This window comes from Halichoeres trimaculatus, unplaced genomic scaffold (genome assembly GCF_033239565.1).
Source record: "Halichoeres trimaculatus isolate MK-OKI-2021-1 unplaced genomic scaffold, fHalTri1.1 fHalTri1_scaffold_10, whole genome shotgun sequence".
NCBI lineage: Eukaryota > Metazoa > Chordata > Actinopteri > Labriformes > Labridae > Halichoeres > Halichoeres trimaculatus.
In genome coordinates, this window is record NW_027437187.1 from 11,248,968 (window position 1) to 11,273,832 (window position 24,865).

General features: G+C 41.8%; 1 protein-coding gene across 2 annotated transcripts; it reads right to left on the reverse strand.

The window, feature by feature from the left end:
• Positions 1-817: 817 nt before the first annotated feature.
• Positions 818-24,509, reverse strand: LOC141796770 (BTB/POZ domain-containing protein 10-like). 2 transcript variants are annotated; one of them, XM_074678033.1, is made up of 8 exons: positions 22,172-22,495; positions 14,793-15,037; positions 14,363-14,684; positions 11,956-12,058; positions 7,672-7,792; positions 3,704-3,901; positions 3,399-3,509; positions 818-2,175 (listed from the first exon to the last, which is right to left on the reverse strand). In XM_074678033.1, exons 1-8 carry the CDS (start codon positions 22,297-22,299, stop codon positions 1,691-1,693), a joined length of 1,713 nt encoding a protein of 570 aa, XP_074534134.1. In that variant the 5' UTR covers positions 22,300-22,495; the 3' UTR covers positions 818-1,690. The 2 variants fall into 2 exon arrangements, with proteins under 2 accessions (XP_074534134.1, XP_074534136.1); XM_074678035.1 differs by lacking the exon at positions 22,172-22,495 and adding an exon at positions 24,296-24,509 and having other exon boundaries at positions 821-2,175.
• Positions 24,510-24,865: the final 356 nt, after the last annotated feature.

Consider the following 24,865-nt stretch of genomic DNA (forward strand, 5'->3'; position numbering starts at 1 on the left):
AGGAAATTTTGTCTATTATTTTGGTTAGTTTGAGTTAGTTTTGTGAACACAAGATACAGTTTTAGTTTACTTATCATTTTTGTTTTCTTTTCTAGTTTTTATTAGTTTGAGTTAACTGCAATGTATTTTAAATTTTAGTTTTCCTTTTTAGTTTCGTTTAAGTTAACTGTTATAACCTTGATCCCTACTGTCCCACGGACAACAGTTTGGGTTGAAGAGTATTCTTGTCCAGGACAGTGAGACCTAGGATGTAAACCTCCAGTCTTTTCATTCAGAGAAACTATTTCTAACACCGAGCCAAAGATCAGCCTCAGGAGCACAGCTATCACATGATACCGATTGTTTAAAAATGCGATTCAATGACCTGGTTTATGGCTAAACATCATCCTTACTCTGGGCGTGATGATAGAGGACATGCAGCAGCAGTCTATGTGCAGAGTACAGTAAAATGATACCTTGTACTTGTAGCACCTTTCTTGTCTCTATGACCACTCAAAGCACATTCATACACATTCACACCGGGCTGAATAACAGATGAAGAAATTTGCTGTTTAGTGGCTGGGATCAAACCACCAACGTTCTGATTGTGGGGCCCCACAAACTGTTTGGATTCAGGGGTAAAGTTAAATGGAAACACTCTGATCAGGTCAGCATCTACACCTTAACCCACATAATCCATCACTTTAACCACCAGTTAATTCATGTTTCCTTCTAATGATCAGAGCTGTAACATGTCTGTGTTGATTGAACTGTTCATTTTTAAAGAAATCTTAAATAAAAAAAGGTTTAGGTTAAATCCTCAAATCCTGTCCCCTCTTGGATTAAAAGAGAGTCTCTTGAGACAACTGCTGTGAAATTTGTTTATTAAAAAACATCGTGTTCAACATCTTAACTGACATCCTGTGTGCTCGCAGCAATGGTGACAAAGACTGTGCAGAGTTTTTGACGCAGGTCGACCAGGAGCAAACAAGTAAAAATATGAAACTCATGTAAAACAGGACTTAAATGAACAATAAGAAAAAAAAAATAGTGGATCATTTTCCTCTCTTTAAGAACTTCACATTAAACCCTCACAGCAAACTTCCCATCATGCCGCACAGTAGACCAACAGAGAGGCACTGAAATACTCTTTCCATGTGAGGTACAGTAATGCCACACACACACTCTCGCGTACACACTCACACTGTTATAATTTAATACAGCATTCTGTCTTTTCCCACACACAGAAACAAAGTGAAGTTTCCTTTGGTCAGTTAGAAACAAACGGTGAGGGGAGGTGGCTGAGGAGGCCTGCCGATGTGCTTCATGCGTCCGTGGCTGCTCACGTGTTGGTGTGGACTCAGAGTCTGCAGCAGTGGTGCAACAGAAGGCAAAATGGTGTGTTGCCACTAAAGAGCAGGAGCTGTGGGAATCAGTCTGCGTTCACACTGGAAGCAACACGTGACACATTGTGAGTGTTTAAAAGTTCAACTCTGTGTGCTTGTTTGCTGGTGACGGCCAATCAGGTGTCTGTGCTTCTCAGCATCACGAGCAGAGCCACTGTTTCTAATTTCAGTGTTTGGTGAGGAGGCATGGGGATTTGTTTTTGTTTTCACAGGTTTTCATCGCTCAGCGCTGTGATGGAAACATGATCACGTGTTGCTCTCTGTGTGAACGCAGCAGACGGGGAGGAGTCAGTGTGCAGCCAGTCTCATGCAGAGGGTGACGGTGTGTCTGGGTCTGGCTCATAGTGGTATGTGGCCTGAGTGTGGCTGCTGCCAAGCTGCTGCTGCTGCTGGTTGCGTGTGGCCTGGCTCTGACTGTCCTGAGTCGGCTGATTGTTGGAGCCTTCGTATCCCAGAGCGAGCTGGGGGCCCGCACTGTTCTCTGCAGCCGGCCCGTATGCCAGCTGGTGGGGGTCACTGACGCTGGGCGGTGGCTGCGACAGGTTGTCCAGCTCGTCCACCTGCGGTCCTGGAGGGTGCATGACCACCAGCTGGTCCTGGGGAATGTCTGCGGCGGCTGCGGCCAGGTTGGTGATGGACTTGGATTTGACACACTGGAAGTCCACATGGCGGCTTTTTCCTTCCTCCTTCTCCCAGGACATGCGGATGAAGGGGCGCTGGACGTAGTTGTAGATGACCTCTGGGCGACCTCCAGGACGCCGCTTCACCTTTTCTTTATAGGTCGGATATCCTGGAGAAGTCAAATAACATAAGATCAGGTGAAGAGTTTGACCAAGGACAAGGAGACTGAATTAAAGAGTAGTTTTTGATTTTGGAACATTGAATAGTTCTGCCTGGTGAGAAGCAGAAGCTAGCTGCTGGTTAGCTTTGCAAAATTCAGGATTTAAAAGCTAAAAAGTCTTGTAAAATCTTTTATGTGACTTTTTTTCCAGACTTCACTGACAAAAACTGAAATCTTATCAAGTGTTTTTGTCTTTTTTTAAATAAAAAATTGTCTTAATATGCTTGATATGAGCCACTTTCAACTTATCAATCCAGAAAAATGTCTTGTTTCAAGTTATCAGAGTACAAAAATGAGGTTTTAATTGCTTGTAACCAGTAAAAAAATCTGCCAATGGAACAAGAAAAACTTGCTTGAAAATTTCCTTGAGACTAGAATGATGTCTTAATACAAGTAACTTTTCTCTTGTTCCATTGGCAGATTTTTTTTTACTGGTTACAAGCAATTTAAACCTCATTTTTGTCCTTAAATAACTTTAAACAAGACATTTTTCTGGATTGGTCATGTGAATTTGGCTCATATTGAGTCTAAAAAGGAATTTTCTACTGAAAATAAGACAAAAACACTTGATAAGATTTCAGTTTTTGCAGTGTTGCTGGTTGAATGTGACTCATGTTATGTTTAATAAGACAAATTTTATCAAGAATAAAACAAAAACTGGCTTAGATTCTAGATTTTACAGTGTAAATGAAAGACTTAACGCATCTTTGAAGCTGTTGTTCACAATATTAGTCTTATTTACCTTTTAATCAACATTTTCATGCTCATGTGGAAACCTGAGTTAAGATAACATTGTCTCTTTTGGAAGTATTTACGTACTCAGGATAGGAACTCATAATAAAAGTCTTGTTAAATGTTTTCTTCTCCAGCTCTCCCTGAGGAAAGTTCCAGTTTTTCTCTTTAACAAGTCAAAATGCTTCCATGACGCAGAATAATGACTTCCTGTTTTTCTTTACTCCTGTGGTTTGGCTCTTGGGGGCAGACTGTGAGGAAACGCTGAGACAGTCATCTTTTAAAATGAAACTGTAAAGTTGTCGACAACAGAGCTCCCAGTTGGTGCATATTGTTATGAAGTGACAGAGACGGTTTATTCAAGGACCAGGCATCAGAGACGGGCAGAACATTTAAAGACTAAAAGAAGAAGAAGAAGAGAGAAGAAGAAAACTTGGTACCTTCTATTCCCAGTCGGATCTTTTTCAGTCCCCTGTCCTTCAGCACAGACTTGGCCACGTCTCTGTTCTCGATGTACTTGAAGAAGCGGTACAGTTTGGTGCTGTAGATGACTGCCGAGGAGAAGAGGAACATTTAATAAATAAATCATCATCAGCAATGTGTAAAAACACACACACCCCATTAACTTGAGGATCTTATCATTTTGTTGAGTCACAGCTCCACCAGCTTCTCTAAAAAGCTGAAACTGAAACAAACCCCCTGAGCTGATCAGGGTCCATCCCCACATCCAGGATCAGAAACTCACTCTGAGAGTACTCCTCTCCCATCTGTGGAGGATACTCTTCATCCCAGTCCACCACGTCGTCGTCAGTCAGAACCACCACGTGACACTCTCTTTCTCCGCTCTGAGCGCTGGCCACCATCAGCGGCAGCACCATCTCCTCCAGGTAACACTCAAACTGACGCCGGGCCCCGTCGTTGGATAGCTCGTGCATCAGGGCACCTGTGAGGAGACCAAGAGGAGATATTTTACTGGGAGGAAGAGGAGGGGGAGGGGGCTGGATTGTTTATTCTTTTACTAAATGTTAGGATAGCCAGGCAAACACCACAAGGACAAAATCATTCACACAAATCACTGAATCTGCTCCACAGACAGTACGTTACAACACAAACAAGAACAAGGTCATGTGTATTTCTGTTTGATAAAGAAGTCTTTCTAAAGCTTTAAAAAACACTACTCTGATGAAGTAAACCTACAACAGAATCCAAAAAGAAATGTCTGCTTTGCAAATAAAAACTTTTCAAGTTTCAAAATAAAAAGCTCATAAGAAAATAAACACAACTGTTCTGATCGACTACTAACGACCTGATGTGGCTAAGTGACACCTTTTTGTACACTGTCGTGAAGGCGTGACTGTCAACAAAGGGTGTGTGTGTTTTGAATTAAATGGAGATCGTGTTAAAACAAATTTTCTTGGTTAAAGAAGCTCAACATGACAAGGTATTTATCAGAATCCTGGTTAACTATGTCCTGCTAGCCATCTACCAAGCAGAGCTAACGTAACCTCACTCTTCATTTTATTGATTGACTCTCAAGTTTGAACAGACCACTGCAGAATAACTGCTGACTGTGGGTTGGAATCAACATTATCACAAACAGTTTAGCTCCTGTGTTAGCCTTTAGCTTGAGTTGTATCACTCTCCTGTTTATCTTTCTTCACCTCTTCTGTCCTTTTCAGTTAGGCTCCTGTGTCCATCATCACTATAAAATTAATCACAGAAATCATTTTTGGCAGAGAGAAACACAGATCTCTGTGTTTTATCTCTTGTCACTTCTTAACTTAGAGACTTGGAAGTGCTGTAAATCAATCCAGTACTGCTTGACCCAGTAATGGAACTATGGAGTAGCATTTGGGAATAACCTATTTTAGCGCTGATAAGGTTATTTTAAAGTGTGTGTTACACTAGAAAAAAACTGAAATCTTATCAGGTGTTTTTGTCTTATTTTCAGTACAAAATGTCTTTTTAGACTAAATATGAGCCACATTCACCTGACCATTCCAGAAAAATGTCGTATTTCAAGTTATTCATAGAAAAAAATGAGGTCTGAATTATTTGTAAAAAGTTGAAATAAAATACCAATGGCACAAGAAAAAAGTTACTTGTATTAAAACATTATTCTACTTTTGAACAAATTTTCAAGATAATTTTTCTTGTTCCTTTGGCAGTTTCCTTTTACTTGTTACAAGCAATTCAAACCTAATTTTTCTCTCTAAGCAACTTAAAACAAGACATTTTTCTGGACTAACCATTTGAATGTGGCTCAAATCAAGTATAACAAGACAATTTTTACTACCACTACCACAACTACTTCAAACAGGACAAAAACACTTGATAAGATTTCATTTTTTTCCAGTGTGCAATCAGTCATATATCTAGAAGGGAGACTTTTTCAAGATCACTTAGAAACTCCTCACAGCCCCTCACAACTATAAATATATTGAACATACTTGCACAGAGAAGTTTGGTGAAGGCTTAGTGGAAATTAATTTTGTAACATATTTTGACACAAAAGGTGTTTTTAGCCTCTTTGAGAGCTAATTGATAATTGTAGACAATGAAAGAATAAAAGAAGAAAGCAATGTGCTCAGTATCAGTAAAACCGGGGGGCTTCAGTGAGATTTGGAACCAGAGGAAACTAAAGTTACTGTCAGATGCTGATGTCTCTGTTAAAAACTTCAACATAAGAAACAAAACTGATGTCATGTGCGAACTCTTCTGGGCCAAGCTATCAAAACGTAGGTCCCCAACAGCAACACACACAAAGCAGGGGCAGTGACTGGTTGATTCATCATCCAGTAGCTCTGGTGACTATCCAATCCAATAGAGGGATGGACGGTTAAAACGAACATACTATTCAACAGTCGCTGGAGTCTGTCTGGTGGTCTGAATGGTCAGTACCCCCCAAGCTTAGTCTCTGCAGCTTTCTCAGTTTCTGGATCTTGAAGCTGGAAATAAAGGTGTAGTTTTTCCAGCGATTGCTGCTTTCTTCTTCTTTTGCTATTTGATGCAGTCAGTGTACTTCTTCTCCTGTTATGTAATGTTGTTAGGAAACAGCTTTTGGTGTAGCCACCTTCTGGTCAGAATACTGTACCACAACCACACATCGGTAAAACAAATAGGGATGCACGATATTGGATTTTTGCCGATATCCGATATGCCGATATATCGAAACTCCTTTAGGCCGATACTGATAATCACAAGTTTGTTTTTTTCACTGTAAAGAAAGCTAAGTCTATCCTGTACTGGAATTTATATGTTACTCTTATTGTGACGGTCTTATTTGTTTAAGAAACACACATAAAACAAGACAAAAAACATTTGATTAGACCATAAATAAAAAATGTATTATTTTTTCAAAGACATTCAGTATTGAAATACAGAAAAATCATTTCTTTAGATCACATGAACTTTAAATGTACAATGCATTTTTAAACATAACCAAGTTGCATTTGATTATTTTAGAGCTACTGTAACAACCTGGTGACAGACACAGAGCTCTGCAGTGCAAATAAATGAAGTGCTACATTTTATTTAAGGAGCTTGTTTTTCAGATGGAAAATAATAATAATGCTAACTGAATAGCACCTTATCGGCTGTGACTATCGGCAGAAATTTTCATCTCTGCCGATACCGATAAACGTGTTTTTAAGCTTTTATCAGCCGATACCGATATTGTGCCAATAATATCGTGCATCCCTAAAAACAATATAAAGAGATTTTATTTCTCTAATCAGATAATATTCTTCATAAATATTTTGATTTCATAAAGAAATAAAAATAAAAAGCTCCAAAAATGATGACCCAACCCTCGCTAATATGTGACCAGAGTCTTTCTCCAGACAATACTGGGTGTTTCACCCTCTGAGCTCAGCGAGTTGTGTTGTCCCTTCACTTTAATTAAATAAACTTAACTTCAGTAAATCAGAGCCAAGTGGTGCCTCAGTTATTAAGTTTATGGAGCTGCTTGAAGATTATTGAATTTAATATATGAGACTAATGTAGTGGAACAGGCACATCTGAAGGGTGGTTGGAGTAAAGGTAGATAGTGATAAACACCTATAACCTACAACCTATAAACCAGTGACTTAAAAAAACTTAAACCTACATAACTGATCTGCTTCTCTAAGTTGGTTACTTGCCCACATAACAAGCATTAAATCTCACAGCTAATCATGACCTACTTAGAACACAACACACACATGCACACACACACTCAGCAGCAGCAGCCTGTGAGCTGAAGCTCCTCCTCCCACACACTCAGAGACACAAACAAGAGACAGCAGCAGGCACATAATAACACACACACACACACACACGCACACACACACACACACACACACACACACACACACACACACACACACACACACACACAAAGAGTGACATGTCCATGTAACATCAGGTTTCTAATGTGCTCCTCCAGCTGGAGGTGAGATGTCCATCTACTGTTGATCTGTCTGAAGCTGCAGTCAGTGAAGTGTATCAATGAGCAGTAATGTCTCTACTATAACTCTAATAACTAAGGAGCTGTTTGAAAGCGTCAAACATTACAGATCATGTTGTTAAAGGAAAACAGGGAAAGTATTTCTCTCTCCTCTTCCTCTCTAAAAGATAAATAATCAAAACAATCTGTGCTCCACACTCACCAAAGTCCAGAAACTACATCAGCCTGCAGCTCCACACAGTCAGTGTGCAGTGTTGCGTACTCACTGAGGTCTCTGCACTTGATGGTGCTGTAGTTGAAGGAGATACAGAGGTAGTCACATGCCTCCCTCAGCTCCGGAATAGAAACGCCGTCAGGGCAGCGGATTATCCCTGACTTGTAGTAATCCTGCCATTTTCAGTAGCACACACACACACACACACGGACAGAGGCAGGCAGAATGGCGGGTGTTCACACACACACACAGGCATGGGAGAAAAAACAAGACGCCATTATTGATGCTGCCTAGCTCACACAGGCAGTGAGTGGAGAGAGGGAAAGAGCGATGGATGTGGAAGAGGAGGGGGGAGGGATGGAGAGCGAACAGCAACAAAAGTAAAAGCAGCGAGTGTCAGAAGAGAGAGGAGGAGGGAGAGAAAGAGGATTGGGTGGAGAGCAGAGGCTGATGAAAGCAAAAGCTAACAACGTCACTTTCCCTCCCTGCTCCACTTTCCGTCCCACGCTATCCACGCTATCCACGCGCTCCTGTCAGAGGAGACCGTGACAGCGTCTGTTTCCCTCCGCAGGTCTGGCTCTAACACTACATGCTACACACACACACACACACACACACACACACAGAAACATATACACACATTCACACGGCTCAGCTAGTGCTCCTCACTGCTCCCGCTGTCATGTCTCCTCAGGTTTTGTTTGATGCAGACAAAGACATGCCCGTGCCATAATCCATTACGCCAAAACAGAAACCAAGCACTTACGACGAGCGCTCACACACACACACACACACCAGAGCTAAATGGAGTGTGTGCTACAATCATGTGGACAAAAAGCTGTTGAGTAATGCTTCCATCCAAGAGTCTGAGTGATAAATCAGTCCGTTGATTTGATTGACTGACATATGGGGGCATCGCTTCTATTTTCCTCTATAAAAAACCCCTGAACAGCTTAAATCAAGCAGAAAACTACAATCAACGCAACTTTAAAGAGATGTCATCACAAATTTCTTTTTGGGCGGGGGTTTTTACATTAGATTTTTTCTGGCTCAGGTTTTTAGTACATTTGTAGTCCAAGTAGGCCTGCCCAGTCATGTTTCAGGAGGCCTGTATGCAGGAAAAACAGTCCATGTAGAGACCAAAATCTGGTAGGACACACAACACTCCCCCAATCTGCTGTAACTCGATGGAAATTTAGCCATCTTTATATTCTCATTTAACAGAAGTTAAAAACTACTGTGGATCAAATGTTTAGATTGGAGAAAATGCTCTACGCTGCATTGCAGAAACCCCTCAGCGGCCAAAAATCCTGACAAACAGGAATGCATCAAATATGATCAATCCAAATCAGCCACTCGCAAAAAAACAAAAATGTCAAAAAGTTTTTCTCTCCTCTTGATGGCATAGTGGTCAAGGTCTCCCCCCGTGAGTTTCACCCTCGTGCAGGTGTCCTGGGTTTGAATCCAGCCTGTGGCCTCATCCCTGCGTGTCACTCCCCACTCTTACCCTGTTTCCTGCTTTATCCACTGTCCTCACCTATTCAATCAAAGGTAAAAAAGCCCCCCAAAAAAGTATTTCTCTCTTTTTTAGAACAGATCTGACAAGCTTAGATTTTTATAATGATATTATTTCACCAAAATTTTAAGACCTGTCTTCTGTAACAGTATGAAACCAGGTTTTAATTTCCCTTTCAAACAGCTGTAATTAACCAAACTGAAGTGTTTCTGTCTCTGCTGTTAAGGTGGGAGCTACCTGTACTTGAAACTAGAGATAGACCAATATGGATTTTTCAGGACTGATACCGTTACTGATTATTTGTAGTCAAGGAGGCCGATATCCAATATTTGAAGCCAATATTAATTTTAAGTCAAGGTGAAAATATTGGTGCCAAAATTTTGGAACAATACAAACTTCAACACTTAACTGCATTGAAACGTCTTCAAGTATATGTTTATTAAACAGGCTCAGAAGCATGTTTTATAAAGTTAAATGAAAACATTTAAAAAAATAGCTAAAGTTCTATACAGTAAATAAAGTTTCCCAAAATTTCAATGCAACTGCAATAACTGTAACTGCACAGCTGATTGGCTCTAACCCAGGCCATGGCTCTGCTTGTAACCAATCAGATGATACTGTGGGTGGGACAGTGCAACAACATAGTTTTAAATTTATTTCTTATCGGCCGTCAGATTACAAAAAAGGCCAATGCTGATATGCCTCAAAATGCCAAAAACCGGTCCCGATAATCGTCCTGGCCGATGATTGGTCCATCCCTACTTGAAACTAGCCCTGTGCGGTCAGAGTCGTTGGTGAAATGAGCATGAAATACATCCAAACTACTGAGCAGCAGTAGATATCTGCCTTCATGCTATTCTAGCTCTGCCTAGAAAAACCGCAGACATAGCATTGAGCATAGAACTGAGTTTAATAGATCTGTCCTATTGATCAGCCATTTGTCACAAATATCTGATCTCACTTTTGAATCTGTATTGGACGATATCCAAAGCCAGGATGGGATCTTCACATCCTTACTTAAAGTGATACTCCGGGATGGAACAAGTTGGGTCCTATCACAAGGTTTAGGGCAGAAATTACCCCTACAGCAGTGTTTTTGTGCAGCAGAAGCCCAGGGTGCTCGCACCAAACACCCCCTCCCTGCTCCTCTGCTGGTTTCCTCTGCACTCAGACGGGGCCATTGTTTACTTGACCAAAAACACAAATAAACGGACTCCCACCGAAAAAAATCTGATATCTGTCTGCATTCAGGCTTTATTTAGAGAATTTTCAGCGCGTTACTTTCACACAAAAACACCGCTAAATAAGGCTCTAGTTCTCATCATGTTGTAACACTGCGCTACCTCCGCTGCAGAGCCACAGCTGACTACGAGGCGCTCGCCACTTAGTGTATCAGTCCGAGCGCGGCGTGCCAGAGCCTTATTTAGCGGTGTTTTTGTGTGAAAGTAACGCGCTGAAAATTCTCTAAATAAAGCGTGAATGCAGACCAATATCAGATTTTTTTGGTGGGAGTCCGTTTATTTGTGATTTTGGTCAAGTAAAATATGGCCCCGTCTGAGTGCAGAGGAAACCGGCAGAGGAGCAGGGAGGGGGTGTTTGGTGCGTGCGCTCTGGGCTTCTGCTGCACAAAAACACTGCTGTAGGGGTAATTTCTGCCCTAAACCTTGTGATAGGACCCAACTTGTTCCATCCCGTAGTATCACTTAAAAGTCGGTGAAGAGGTGCCATGTTGCTATGTTGCCTTTACTGAGACTCTGGACAGCTTTGTTAGGACTAAAAGGACCACAAAGATACAAAACACCTCATTCTACTGGTTCATCTCTCAAATATCAAATTTGCTGGGACCCTGTTATCAATATTTCTGTAAACAGGAGTGGACTATTGAAATGAGGTGTGAAAGATATCCACTCCGCCTGGTACAAGATGTTTAAAGTTGTCCAGGGATGATATCTACATCTAGTAACTCTTAACAACCCATTTAAAGTTAAAGTAAGAGATAAAAACCAACAGAAAGACCTTTAGCTGATAAAACAGCTCGTTTTAGAAGCTCAGTGTGGCTTTGTTCAAAAAGCTCAGGGTTAAATGTTCTATAGAAACTTTGCTGCACCTTTCTATATATTCATAAGTCAAAAAAAAAAGAAACAAACTTCAACTCGTTGCCCCCAGGGAAGTTTGCTGAGAAGATTACTGTGAAGGAAATAAAAAAGAGGTAGGATGTAGTTCTGAAAATTGCACTAAGTGCTGAATCTGTTCATGGGTACCATGGCCCTGACCAGAACATAATGCTCTCAGACCTTTTCTTTACTCAGCTGAACTAAAGGATGAGGAGGCGGATTTTCATATGAGACTAAGCCGAACATAGCTCTGAGCACAGGCTGCTATGAGGAAGCGGCTGAATAGCAGAAAAGGAACAGAAAAAGAGAAAGGAAGAGGTGGTGATGGATGTGCATGTATTTAGAAATGTCTTGCGTGTGACTGAAGCAAGGAGGGAGATGGGTGGGAGTAAAAACACTGAGAGATGCAGTTTGTGCTTTATAAAGGGTCTGAAGTCAATGGGCCCAGGAGAGAGGAAGGAGAAAGGGATGAGGGAATAAATAGATCAGAGAAATAGAAAGGTCAAGAAAGGAAATAGGAGGAAGATATAAGAAAAAGTGAGAGTATAAAAAGACAGCGAATGGAGAGAAAGAAAATAACAAACGGTGAGTGGAGGAATGGAAACATAACTGAGTACAGAAGATCAGAGGTGCTGTGGTACATGTTAATGGAAAGTAGAAACTGAGGGGAGCTACAAGAAATCACACCAAAAATCAACATTCTCACCAGGATGGCTCTGAAAACAGTGGAGCTGATCCCGTCTGCCACTTCAAATTCTCCTTTTTCGTTGGGCCGAGTGAAGTTGTTGTCCCTCCCAGAACCAAACATCCTGACAGAAAGCAAGAGAGAAACGTGTGAACAGTTTTCTCTTAACCTCAAATCACAACAAATGGACAAAAAAGTGAGATAAGAGTTGATTCAAAGGCAAATTCAGCAGAGTATTTTAGTAGAGGAGTGGAGAGTGCTACTCCAGTAGATAATAAAAATGTTAGAGTCGAGGATTCAACAGATCTGAAACTATCTTTTAAATGTGTGTGTGCCTGAGAGAACTTGGACACACCAGACTCTTTCTGGTAAGATACAATCCTGACAAAAACAAGATTAACAACTGCTGAAACACTTCTGCATGACAAAAACTTCTTCCTTTCAAACAGACTTTAGATGATGGATCTGGTAGTCTCTGAATTTCAGCATTTTACAACAGACTGACCCCTGAAATCTACGAGGCCGTCTGCTGGAATGCTTCAGGACATATAAACAGGCGTAGGGCGCAGTTCTTCCAAAACAAATAACCACAGCTTCTGGTTTCCAGGAATAGTAGAAGGTAGATGCCAATCTTCTTTAGTAAATCCAGTGAGGAAGAAACAATAGTTGTTTAGACACCCAAAAGAGCTGATTCAGCTCTCTACATTCTGCTGCAACACTTAGGGTAAGTAGCAGCAGCATTTAAGATCCACCAGTGATTCTCTACTGACTGCTGAGTCAGAAAGCTAATGATGCAGGATCCAACCAATTAAAGAAATAACTTAGTCAGTTTTCCACCTAATCAATGATAAGCCATCAGAACAGTAGGTCAGTATAAGCAAATATGAAGCTTTGAGTGATCACAGCTGCAATGTTTTTACTGTTTAAGCTCCTGTGAAAAACTCAGAAGTCTTTGGTGTCCCGCACCGAATAAAAATGTCAGATGTAACATTAAAGTTAAGAATGCAATACTAGTTTGTCTTTATGCTGATGGGCTTTGGACAGTTAGGCCTGTTTCCTGACTTTTCTAAATCTCCAAAAGGGCTTTTAAGTCCCGTTTCCACCAAGCGGCTCAGTTCGGTTCGTCTATGTACGGCACGCATTTTGTGACGTTTCCATCGACTAATCTAGGGACAGATCCCCAAATAACCAAGATGAGCAGTCACACTTTAAAGTGATACTCCGGGATGGAACAAGTTGGGTCCTATCACAAGGTTTAGGGCAGAAATTACCCCTACAGCAGTGTTTTTGTGCAGCAGAAGCCCAGGGCGCACACACCAAATACCCCCTCCCTGCTCCTCTGCTGGTTTCCTCTGCACTCAGACGGGGACAATTTTTACTTGACCAAAAACACAAACAAACGGACTCCCACCGAAAAAATCTGATATCGGTCTGCATTCAGGCTTTATTTAGAGAATTTTCAGCGCGTTACTTTCACACAAAAACACCGCTAAATAAGGCTCTAGCTCTCATCGTGGCGTAAAATGGCGCTACCTCCGCTGCAGAGCCACGGCTGGCTACGAGTCGCTCGCCACTAAGTGTATCAGTCCATGCGTGCACATGCCAGATATAAACAAACGCAGGTAGTCTGCCAGGACAAAGAGACACGGTGAGAACTAGAGCTTTATTTAGCAGTGTTTTGGTGTGAAAGTAACGCGCTGATAATTCTCTGAATAAAGCTTGAAGGCAGACAGATATCAGATTTTTTTGGTGGGAGTCCATTTATTTGTGTTTTTGGTCAAGTAAAATATGGCCCCGTCTGAGTGCAGAGGAAACTGGCAGAGGAGCAGGGAGGGGGTGTTTGGTGCGAGCGCCCTGGGCTTCTGCTGCACAAAATCACTGCTGTAGGGGTAATTTCTGCTCTAAACCTTGTGATAGGACCCAACTTGTTCCATCCCGGAGTATCACTTTGAGGGAACCTTCCAAAGGGGTGCCAGACTAAACTGATTTGATCCCAGAAGGTGGAGCTACAAAACTGCAGTCTGTTGATTGGACAAAAGAATTGTCACTCACCGTGCAACAGTGGCTTCATTTCTCCTTGCGGTGCACAACTTTCTCCGAAATGAAGCTTGATTGTTCTTTGTAACAAAGAGCTACATAGAAATCACAAAGTTGACAAACTGCTAAATGTGTTCCATAGTTGCGCTTTGTTTACTGTGTCTCATGTTTCTTCTTCATTGGCTTTATTAGCAGGTTGCACTGTGTTGCACAGCTATGGCGTCATGCTATCATGTAAGTGATGCGGCTATCGGCATCCAGCTTAAACGTGGCTGTAAAAATGCAAACAGTACCAGACTTAACCAAGCCAAACTGTACTGATCTAAACCAGACTGCTTAGTGCAAATAGGGCTATATGTTATTTAGCAACAAGAAATCTCTGTGGCCTTACCTGCCCAGCATGGTGTTGGGCTGAGCTGTGAAGATTGCAGGGTCTACAACAAATCTTGTGTTATCCACGATGAGAGTTACTCTCTCCCCAAGTCTTAGTCCACTGCGATGCCCCTCTTTGCTGCTGAGGTCGTAAACATAGATCATGTCACACAGTCCGTGGGCCAGGGTCTTAGAGTGGTGATCCACTCCAGAGGGACCCAGGGAGCGAGGTATGTGTCCACTGATCAGAGCTCCTCCAACGTGGGCATAGGGAAGAGAAACCCTGGGAGGCCGTGGACTGGAGGATCTGGACGAGGATCCTCCATCACCACGTTCACGGTCTGTGTGAGAGAGAGGAAATGATGTCATCAAAGAGATTCACACACACTGTAAACTCTGACTTTCACACTGTATCGGGTGTTAACATTTCTGCTTCCTCTTTTCCTCACCATGCTGCCGGGTGGGAGAAGTGACATTCCTGATGCAAGGTGTCAGCTGGCTCTCTGCTCTCTCGTGGGAGGAGTCGCGTGAGCGGTCACTGGAGCGCCGCCGTTGTTCCCGGTAATGTTCTGCTCCACCTCTTTCTCTCGCCCCTCCAGAGGCGCCGCCACTGGCGCCGGCCCCGTACAGACTCATGCTGCTGACCTGCTGCTGGTGGTCACAGTCCAATGCTGAGAAACCACACTGCTGCTCTCTGAAAGAGGAGAACACACACAGAGGAAATCCAAGTCACATTTGAGCTGCTGAACACTCCTCCTGAAAGCTTTTTCTGCTGAAGAATGAGCCTCTAAATGTGGAGACGTCTCAAAAATAGTTTTTCCTCTTGCTTTTAAAGGAGTTTGAAGAAAATACGAAAGGAGTGTCAGGGCGATCTTTAGTGTCACTGTACTGAATCTGAGTAGATCTAAAAAAAAAGTATTTCTAATAATATTGCAATCCGTGCTAATATAGAATACAAAAGAATAGAATAGAAAACACTTTATTTATCTCTGAGGGAAAATTCAGCAGTCACAGCAGCAATCAAGAAAACAAAAGTAAGAAAGTGTATAGAAAGTGCAAAAAGGTCCATAAAGAGATAGATGCTGACAGCTTGTCCATCATTCTCCAGTTCAGCCAGTCTCCACCTCCACAGGGTCCAGGACTGAGCCTCTTCAGCAGTCTGTTCAGTCTCTGTCTCCTGGATCCTGTCTGCTCACAGCAGGTGGAGTTCTTCCAATGTGGCGTTCGTGTCTGATGTTAGCTCCGTTAGCCATGTCTGTGAACAGCATGATGCTACTCTGCCCTCTGGTATTCCCTCTGTTACTGAGTTAGCATTGCTAGCTTGTCCGTCCATATTCCGTCAATAACGGTGGATGGAAGGACAGGTGGATGTTGTCACTTCTAAGCTCACGCCTGAGCACGTTTTCCTCACCTCCTTCTCTTCACCTTGTGGGGAAACATCAGGCCTTGCACCAGTTAGCATTGACATGCTACAGGCTGCTAACTGCTGATTTCACATTTAAACAATGCAGCCATGGTTACATGTAGGATCTCCGCACAAAAACAGAAGCAAAAATAATAAAATTATCACTGAAGACAAAACCAGTTTGGTGTCCACGACCAATGAATGAGCCATGCAAAGCAATGTCCCACTCCTAATGCACAAATGACAAAAAAAAGAGGACAAAGAAGAGAGAACTGTTGCAATAGGCAGCCACAACCAACAGGGTAGCGCCTGGCAACGTAATTAGCCAATACAACAACATACAACACTAAACAGGCTTTAAAGGCCAAACTCAAACCAAAGCCTATCCACACTTGTTAACAGAAATAAAAACAAACAACCCCTTTACTTGCAAAAAAACAAGTCCCTGATGAAAAACAGAAAACTGATGCCCCCAATGGAAGGACGACATCTGGGCTTGAGAACCTTTCAACACCAACATCTGAAACCTGCTGTTTGACACAGGAGAGGAAATCAATACTTTCAGATGACCTCCCAGCTTCCTTTGCAAAGACAGATCCCAGTGATCAGACAGTTAATGAGGGAATATTCACAGGCACTTCATTTTGGCTTCACTCTAATTCCCCATCAAGTTTGATATGGTCAGCGGTGTCAGGTCAGAGCAGGATGACACTGCTAATGGTTCAGAAACCAAAGCACTGGTGCATGATTTCATGCAACACCGAGAGATTACGTCTCTCTGCTCCAGGCGAGCTCTCTCCCTCACAGTTCAGCAGAGACGGCTCAGAGGGTAAAGGGTTTGTTTTTTTGCGTGCTGAGCTGTGAAAGAAGAGCCTGGAAAAAGTTTGCAGTCGACTTTGGTGAACTCTTGCAGGGTCTGAGTGCTGCAGGAACACGGACGACACCAATCCACCAAAGCTCAGCATGCAGCTACACACACACATACACACACACAGCATCCATTAGAGAGTTTATCCATGTGAAAAAATCAGAGAGAGCTGAACTCCCACAGAAACAGCACAACAAACAGAACAGGCATCAGCTGTTTACTTGCTCCATAAGCTGCTTTATCAGAGATTTTTACTGATGGGTAACAAATACTCAGCTTTGCTTCAGAGCTGCTGATGCTTACCAGAGTGGTTCACCCGCTGTAACGCAGAGTGTTTAAAAAGACAGACAAGCAGCCTTGAGAGAGCAGTTATCGTATCTTCTATACACTTCAGAGAGAACTCAAACATCATCTTATTCAAGTGAGTAGGTAAAGAGACAGCAAACATTAGAGAGTAGAGTTTCCAAAAGTTTTCACTCAAATTTGTCTTATTTGGCAACAATTTGACCTAATAATAAAGACACCCTTTCCAATTTTGATTCTCTCTTAAAGCAAATAACGTATACTGTACATGAAAATGTGTCATCCTTAAATAAGAGCACAGAACTGGGTTCATTCATGACTGCAAAATTTGAGCAACTATCTGCAAGTAATGTCAACACATTTATTACACATTGCAAGTGCCAGGTTGGATCCCTTTTAATTTAAGATCTACTTTGAATTTTGGTGTCAAACTCAACAAGATGTAGCGAACTAGGGCTGCATGATTATCGCAATCGCAATGTCAGCACATGCAATTACGTAATCGCAAAAGAAGTTATCGCAATCGCAATGTCAGCACATGCAATTCAGATTTTTCTCCATGATAACCAAGCAAGTCTGTAGACTCATCATGACACAACTTTTTTTTACTAAATCGCAAGCACAATCGCAATCGCAATATTGTCCACCTAATCGCAAATCGCACCTTTTCCCCAAATCGTACAGCACTATAGCAAACGTTCCTCCACACTGACATGATGGCATCACACTGTTGCTGAAGATTTGTGGACTGAATATCCATGATGAGAATCTCCTGTTTCACCACGTCCCAAAGAAGCGCCACTGGACTGAGATCTGACTGTGACTGTGGAGGCCGTTGGAGTCCAGTGAGCTCAATGTCATGGTCCACAAAGCAGTTTAAGATTATTTGAGCTTTATGACATGGAGCGTTATCCTGCTGGAAGTAGCCATCAGAAGACGGTTACACTGTGCTCATAAAGGGATGGGCATGGTCAGCAACAATACTCAGGTAGGCTGGAACTAAGGGGCCCAAAGTGAGCAAGAATATATTTTCAGCAGAAGCAGCCTGAACTGTTGATACAAGGCAGTATGGATCCACACTTTCATGCTGTTTACTCCAAATCCTGAACCTAACATCTAAATGTGGAGCAGAAATCCAGACTCATCAGACCAGGAGACGGTTTCCAACATTTCTTCTATGATCCAGTTTTGGTGAACCCATGTGAGCTGTAGCTTCAGTTTCCCGTTCTTAGTTGACGGGATGTCATCCAGTGTGGTCTTCTGCCGCTGTGGCCTGTCTGCATCAAGGGCTGGACGTGTTGTGTATTCAAAGATTCTGCAGACCATGATTGTAACGCATTTTGTCCCAGAGAACTTCTGCTCATTGGATATTTTCTCTCTTTGGGGCTATAGTCTGTAAACTCCAGAGATGGTTGTGGGTTAAAATCCCTGTAGATAAGCAGGTTTTTCAAGCTCTCAGACCAACAACCACGCCACGTTCAAAGTCCATTAAATCCCCTTTCTTCTTCCTGATGCTCAGTTTGAACTTCAGCAGGTCATCTAGAGGTGTGGAAAAAAAAAATTCTACGGCAATATACCGCGATATAATATTGATATTTTTGTAAAAATAAATAATAAACTACGACTTCCGCACTTCCACTGTGGTTGATGGCGCCAAAGAGCTACTACCCTGTATCTTGTAGATAGATTGTAAAATAAATATCCTCTCAAAGTATATTCAAAATATTTGATTTCTAAACTTGATAATTCAGGTTTCTGCTGTACTGAGCAATAGGGATGGGTACCGAATTAGGTACTTTTATAGGTACCGACCAAATTCTGTCAAAGGTACCAGGTATCGATTGATGTAAAACCAAAAGGTACCATGTTTAGGTACCTAAATGCATCCTTGTGACTGTGAGGGAGTGGAAGAGAAGGGGATTTTCCATGCTGGACATGTACACAGTATTGCAAGGTTATTTATTGAAGAATAAATTTGTTAAATTGATTTTTTTTACATTTCATTATTAAACAAATTGATATTTTTTACCTCATAAACACAAAAAAGTACCGAAACTTGGTACCGTTGAGTACCAGTACCGATTGCCAGGTACCGGGCATCAGTACAGTATTGTTTCAAATGTGAAAGGTACCCATCCCTACTGAGCAAGTCAGAATGCCATAGGTACCAATGTTTTCATTGGTCCATTTAATTTTGAGTACTATTTTAATTAACATATACATCATCTCAATTTTTTTCTTGGGTAACAGAGTAGAACATTCCAATATATCACAATATTGTGATACCATGATACATCGTGATACTACTCAATCGTGATGCGTCTCGTATCAAGGGGTTCTTGCCAATACTCCCCTCTACCGTCTAAATCAAGTGGCAACCTCCGGTCTAAGAATATGAGACAATGTGGAAGTGCTAAAATCTGCTGTTTCTCGAGCGTCCACTTGAGGCTGGCTCCAAAAGTACCTGAAGTCACATACACAACAAGCAAAAAAAGCTGTTTTCAAAGCAGAAATTAACCTGCTTACAGCCTGGTTCAAAAAACGTCTCCTGTCTGAATCCCTAATTTCACTATTGGCACACACTGTATGGGGGGTGAATTTTTTTCTTACTCAGCCGTTCAGAGAATATTAAGATCGCAAGCTCACCCAATCAGAGGCACAAGCTTGGGTCATATGACCGAGGGATGCCCTATGGCTGTACTCAATGCCCTTGCCATTGTCTTCATTTTCCGTTTTAGGAACAGATCGGTGACATCAGGGAGACTACGTCCAGTAATTATACAGTCTATGGTCTAAATGCACTGAGTTGCTGCCATGTGATTGGCTGATTAGATATCAGCTTTAACGAGCAGCTGGACAGGTGTACCTCATTAAATGAGCACATGAGGCACACTGAGCTCAAACCAGAAAGTGATGTCGTGTGTATTATATAACACAACACTGATACAGGACTGTTTTAAACAATTGCAGGACAAAAAAACTGCTCTGAAAACTCAGACAATCTGGGTTTTCATATTTTTCATATGAAATGATGAAATGATAAAATGCAACCAGACTGTTTAGAAAAAGAAAACAAAATGTTCTTTTTCAGTCATACAGTGAGTAATTACATTCTGCTTGTTGTGCTAATGAATGTCTCCATTTCACTTCCAGTGCAGCAGCGGAGCCGGCGATGTGATCAATAGTGCTGAGCTTATAAGGCTGTAACACATCCAGGTCTCAGTAATGAAGCGAGCCTCACTCTCTTGAGAGGAGCTGCTATGAAATATGATGATGACCATCTACTGCGGGCTATGGGAGCAGAGAGATGGAAAATAGGAGGGCGAAGGAGGGCCAACAGAAAGCAGGAGACTTCTTTTCTTTAATTATTTTATAAAACTGAGTTAATGGCGTAAAAAGGAGCCAGGCTGCGGTTTTTAACTCTGCTCTGCATTGGGCTATCACAAATACAACCCAGGATCAGCTCATATGGACAGATCTGTTATTCAGTTTTTATTCTTTTACACAACATATTGAAGCATTAGAACATCCGTTTATCAATCTGAGACAGAGCCGTCCAGTCTGAGCAACAATCTGAGCTTCCAAGTGTCCAGCTGACACGCCATGTATGTTTTGGCATAGCTTCAGAGGCCGGTAATGAGAGAAGCCTCCATGGATACTGGCTGACATCTAGAGGGCTGTACAGAGGGGTGAGAGGCTGGCTCACCGATGGAGTTCATAATTGGTTAACAGTCTGGATGAGGAGACACAGACAGAGCAGCAAAACAAGTGAAATGATGAAAAAAAAGATCAAATAAACACTGTAACAGCTTCTCAGTCAAGGTCAAGGCTGGATGTTGTTCAATCAGTCTTGTGATACTAACCTGGAAACATGTATGGTTAAACTTGATATCTGTGAATAAAATCAATGTATGTATGGTTGTTTCCAAATTGTGAGCTCTACTCTGAAAGATTAATATTCAGAAATAAAAGAGCAACTGAAGACTGTAGTTTCTGGTTAAATATGTCCGTTTCACACTCCAGCTGCAGACTCAGGCAGTGTCCTTGAAGACAGGGGTCACCATAGCAGCTGAGGAGAGGAAGAAACAGGCACACATGCACCTCCCCCTCTCGGCTTCGATGTGTTCAGGTGAGCCATCGTTCAAACATACGGAGGACATCCATCTCCAGTAATACACACTGAAACTAAAACTGCAACAAATACACATGAAGGGGATGTGTAGAGCAGTACAGAACAGCTGCCAGACAGATTAGACATGACATGAATGATCGTAGTGCGCTGTTTTTAGCTGCACTAGTACCTGATGAAGCTAAATCTATGTTTGATCTCTGATTAGATTTAGATGCTCAGATGATAAAACAAAAGCAGGACTCCAAGCCAAACAGGCAAACAGCCAGCGAGCAGACCAGCCGGGTAAAGGAACAAAGGAACTGAAGAGGCAATATTTCACTCAGGGCAGGCAGCTCCTCTCATCTTTCACGTGGCGAAGCAAATCTAAAGACGCCAAAGTATCGCAGAGCAAGAAAGAACAAGAGGGGGCTTACATTTCACTTGTCCAGTTTCCCATTAATAGGCACCACCCCTTAGATAACACAGTCTCCTTTTTTTCCCCTGAACAGGTCAATGTCCCAAAGCACTTACTAAAGCTTGTGTGTTAAACACAACTCAAGTTCAACAACAAATTCACGATACAATAACTCAAGACAGTGATGCAGGCATCTTAGTAGTCTATTAAAAGCATGAGGTGAAAGCCCCGAGGGGTGAGGGTCCCATCTATTATTTAGGGTCTGCTGACACAGACACACAGACAGGCAAAGGCAGGAAATCTGCTCTCTGCAGCAGTCTGGGATGAAATGCACTCCCAGGACGGTGAAACCAGGAAATTAAGAGGTGATAAAACCTTTATGATGATAATGTGACAAAAATCATCTCATCATACTTTTATTGTTTTTACATTATAGAATTTTTTTTATAATCTGTAGGTAACAGTGACAGACTGAGCAGACTGGCACCACCAAGTAACAAAGCATTAACATGACATAACATCACTATTTACCCTTTTTGTGTGCTGAGTGTCAGACTCAGTCCCATCCAGACTAATGTGTCCATGTTTGTTTCCCTTTGGCACTGTTAGAAATCTATTTCAAAGCAGGAGCCTTGCCCAGACAAACAGCAGGGTGATAACATTTTGTAAATGAAACATACTGTGAAAGCTAAAATACCGGGGGTTTCAAAGCGGACGTGCACCTACCGGTCGGTATCAGAGGGCCAAGTGAAGACAAAGCAGCAGGGGATGAGCTGCGGGATGACAGCGGCACAAAAGCCTTGCGCTCCTCCGAACAAAGCGGGCTTGCCGGCAGCTTCAGCATCCTCGCTCATTACTTTCCAACTTCATCAGCATCGTTTCACAAACTCAACCCGAACTTCCACTCGCTAGTAAAATCCACTGCTTCGACCCAAACCTTGAAATGTGTCCACAAGACGAAGGAACCACGGACCGGCTAGTCATTCAGAGTCACCGGAGGGACCTCAAACTGTGAATGGCCGCGTGCTTGACTGAATCAGAGGGATGATGCCTTCACGTGCTGCTCGTATACTCCCACTTCTGAGACCTCAATGTACAAGCTGTTCACTTCAAAGTCATTTCCTGCAGATTTAACTGAGTTGACTCTCCTGTAGTTTTTTAGCAGTTTAAAGCCACAAATCCCGAATATCATGTCTCAAATGCCAAATACTGTGGAAATGAAATGTTCCACTTAAACACCACCTACTCATTCTCGCTGGAACAGAATATTGAATGAAAGATATTTATGGAAAAGATCTCAGGACAGCGTAGAAACCATATTTTGTGGGGAAATGTTAAAAATCTTTGCATTTATCCTGAGTAATACTTAATCTTTGATGAATAAATTCATTTTGGTCATTTATTTGCCGTACTGGTTTTTCAGTATCCATTAAAAAGACCACCAGAGAGTACAATAACCCAGTTATTGAAATGTGTTATCTTAATAGTTTATTTAAAAAGAAAACTGAGTCACCATTTAAAAGGTGTTTTGACAAAGCACCATATAGTTTAAGTACTTGCAAGAGGCAAATGTCTTTCCTGGTGTAAGATGGTGTAAAAAAAAATGCCAGACACAATGCTGTACCAAAAATGCAACCATTGCAACGTCAGGTTACTCATCTATATGATTCATATAATAAATGGAGACCTACGTTCAAAGGAATCTAACCAATTCATGGGACAATAGTACTACATTTTGTAAAGCAAACCAACTGGATGATACCCATGCAATATTAAAAGAGCCAACCCCTACCAAAGACAACACTCTGAGAACAGCCACCAGCACTTCAGATCACACACGAGTGGAGAATACCACCAAGGCATCTGTCGGGGGGCAGTAGAGCACCAACCTCCTTAGACAGTCAGTATGTTAATATATGAACAGTTATGTCAAGCTTTATGTTTCAATCTGTCAGACAACTTAACTGGACTACGGTCAGCGCCCCAGTATGGACGAACCGGACTGGAACCGACCAAAAGATGGCCTTATACCGTTTCCACTCAACAAAGGATGTATGCCTCCAGTGAATAAACTACCAATCACTACATTATTCCAGTCCACTGTCAAATTGATTGATAAGGTCGTTAGTACATTTACGGTTTGCAATAATCTATTAAAATATGCACACACACAAAAAAACACCATAAACATGATGTTTGAGATTGTTCATTCAATACGGCACTCAACACAGTTTGCAAAACTGAAAAAGTAACGGTACTCGTGTGCTCAAGCTTGGTAAAATGTATTTTATGCTGATACAACACAGCTGCCTTGACAAAAATCTAACGTAAATTGAAATCACGTCACGTTGATCGCAGCAATAAAAGCATTATATTGGTATAATAATGGTCTGTGTGGAGTAGCACGTAGGCTTAGATAGAAAAGAGATAAAACACTATCCATCCCGCGGGGATGTTATGTGGAAGATTTCATTTGGTAAAGTTGGGTTAAAGATTAGGACTATTACATTTTATACCGCAGTTAAAACAGAAACGACTGTTGGACTTATCAATATTTGTTTTCTTTGGTAGTTCATGGCGCCATGTGTGTTAAGTTTCCGAGTTAATAAACGCTCAAGGGTGACTTTTAATATTTATCTATGTAGTAATAGTTTAGTGTGAGCCATCAAATGTAAGACGTGACTCAGATAGGGCTATAGTGAGACTTTAAAATGTTTTAGAGGTTTCTGACTTTTGTTAGCATGTGAGTTAGCTGTAACCGCTAAGCACCATCTCACCCAGCCGTTAGTTGGCTAACGTAAGCTGTCTGGTTGTTTCAAAATATATTTCAAAACCAAAACTTCAATTTACCGTCTTTCGTTACATTCCTGTCCGCCGATTTGCTGAACAAATCCACCTCGTAGTACGCTGAATATGCTACTGAAAACAAAATTACACGAGTTTCGTTGGAAACTGTAGCTTTCCTTTACTACACTGAAAATCTTTGTTTTGGTATGTGCATCCTGAATTCACGTGAAAAATATCGCGAGACAAACACACATCTCGTGGGACACCTTTCGGCTGGTTCTAGTGCAAGACAACCACACACATCTCTGGCCTAGTTAAATCTTCGATACTAATCCCGTGCCTTCAGTAACTCAAGTCATTGGCTTTTCTCGTAATTTAGAATGGAGCTTTTTATTTAAAAACTCTAATTTTACTAGATGGGTAGAGATCCGGACTTGAGGGGGCGAGTCCATAATTTTCAATGTTCTTCTCTAATAGGGAAAATTACCAAAATCTCCCCATGGTGGCTCTTTATAGAGAGAGCGAAGTTACACAACGATGATGCAGATATTTCATTGATTTATGGGTATTTTAATGGCTAATTCAACGCAACAAGTGAAACCTCTTAGGCCACCACTGAACATAAAACGAATC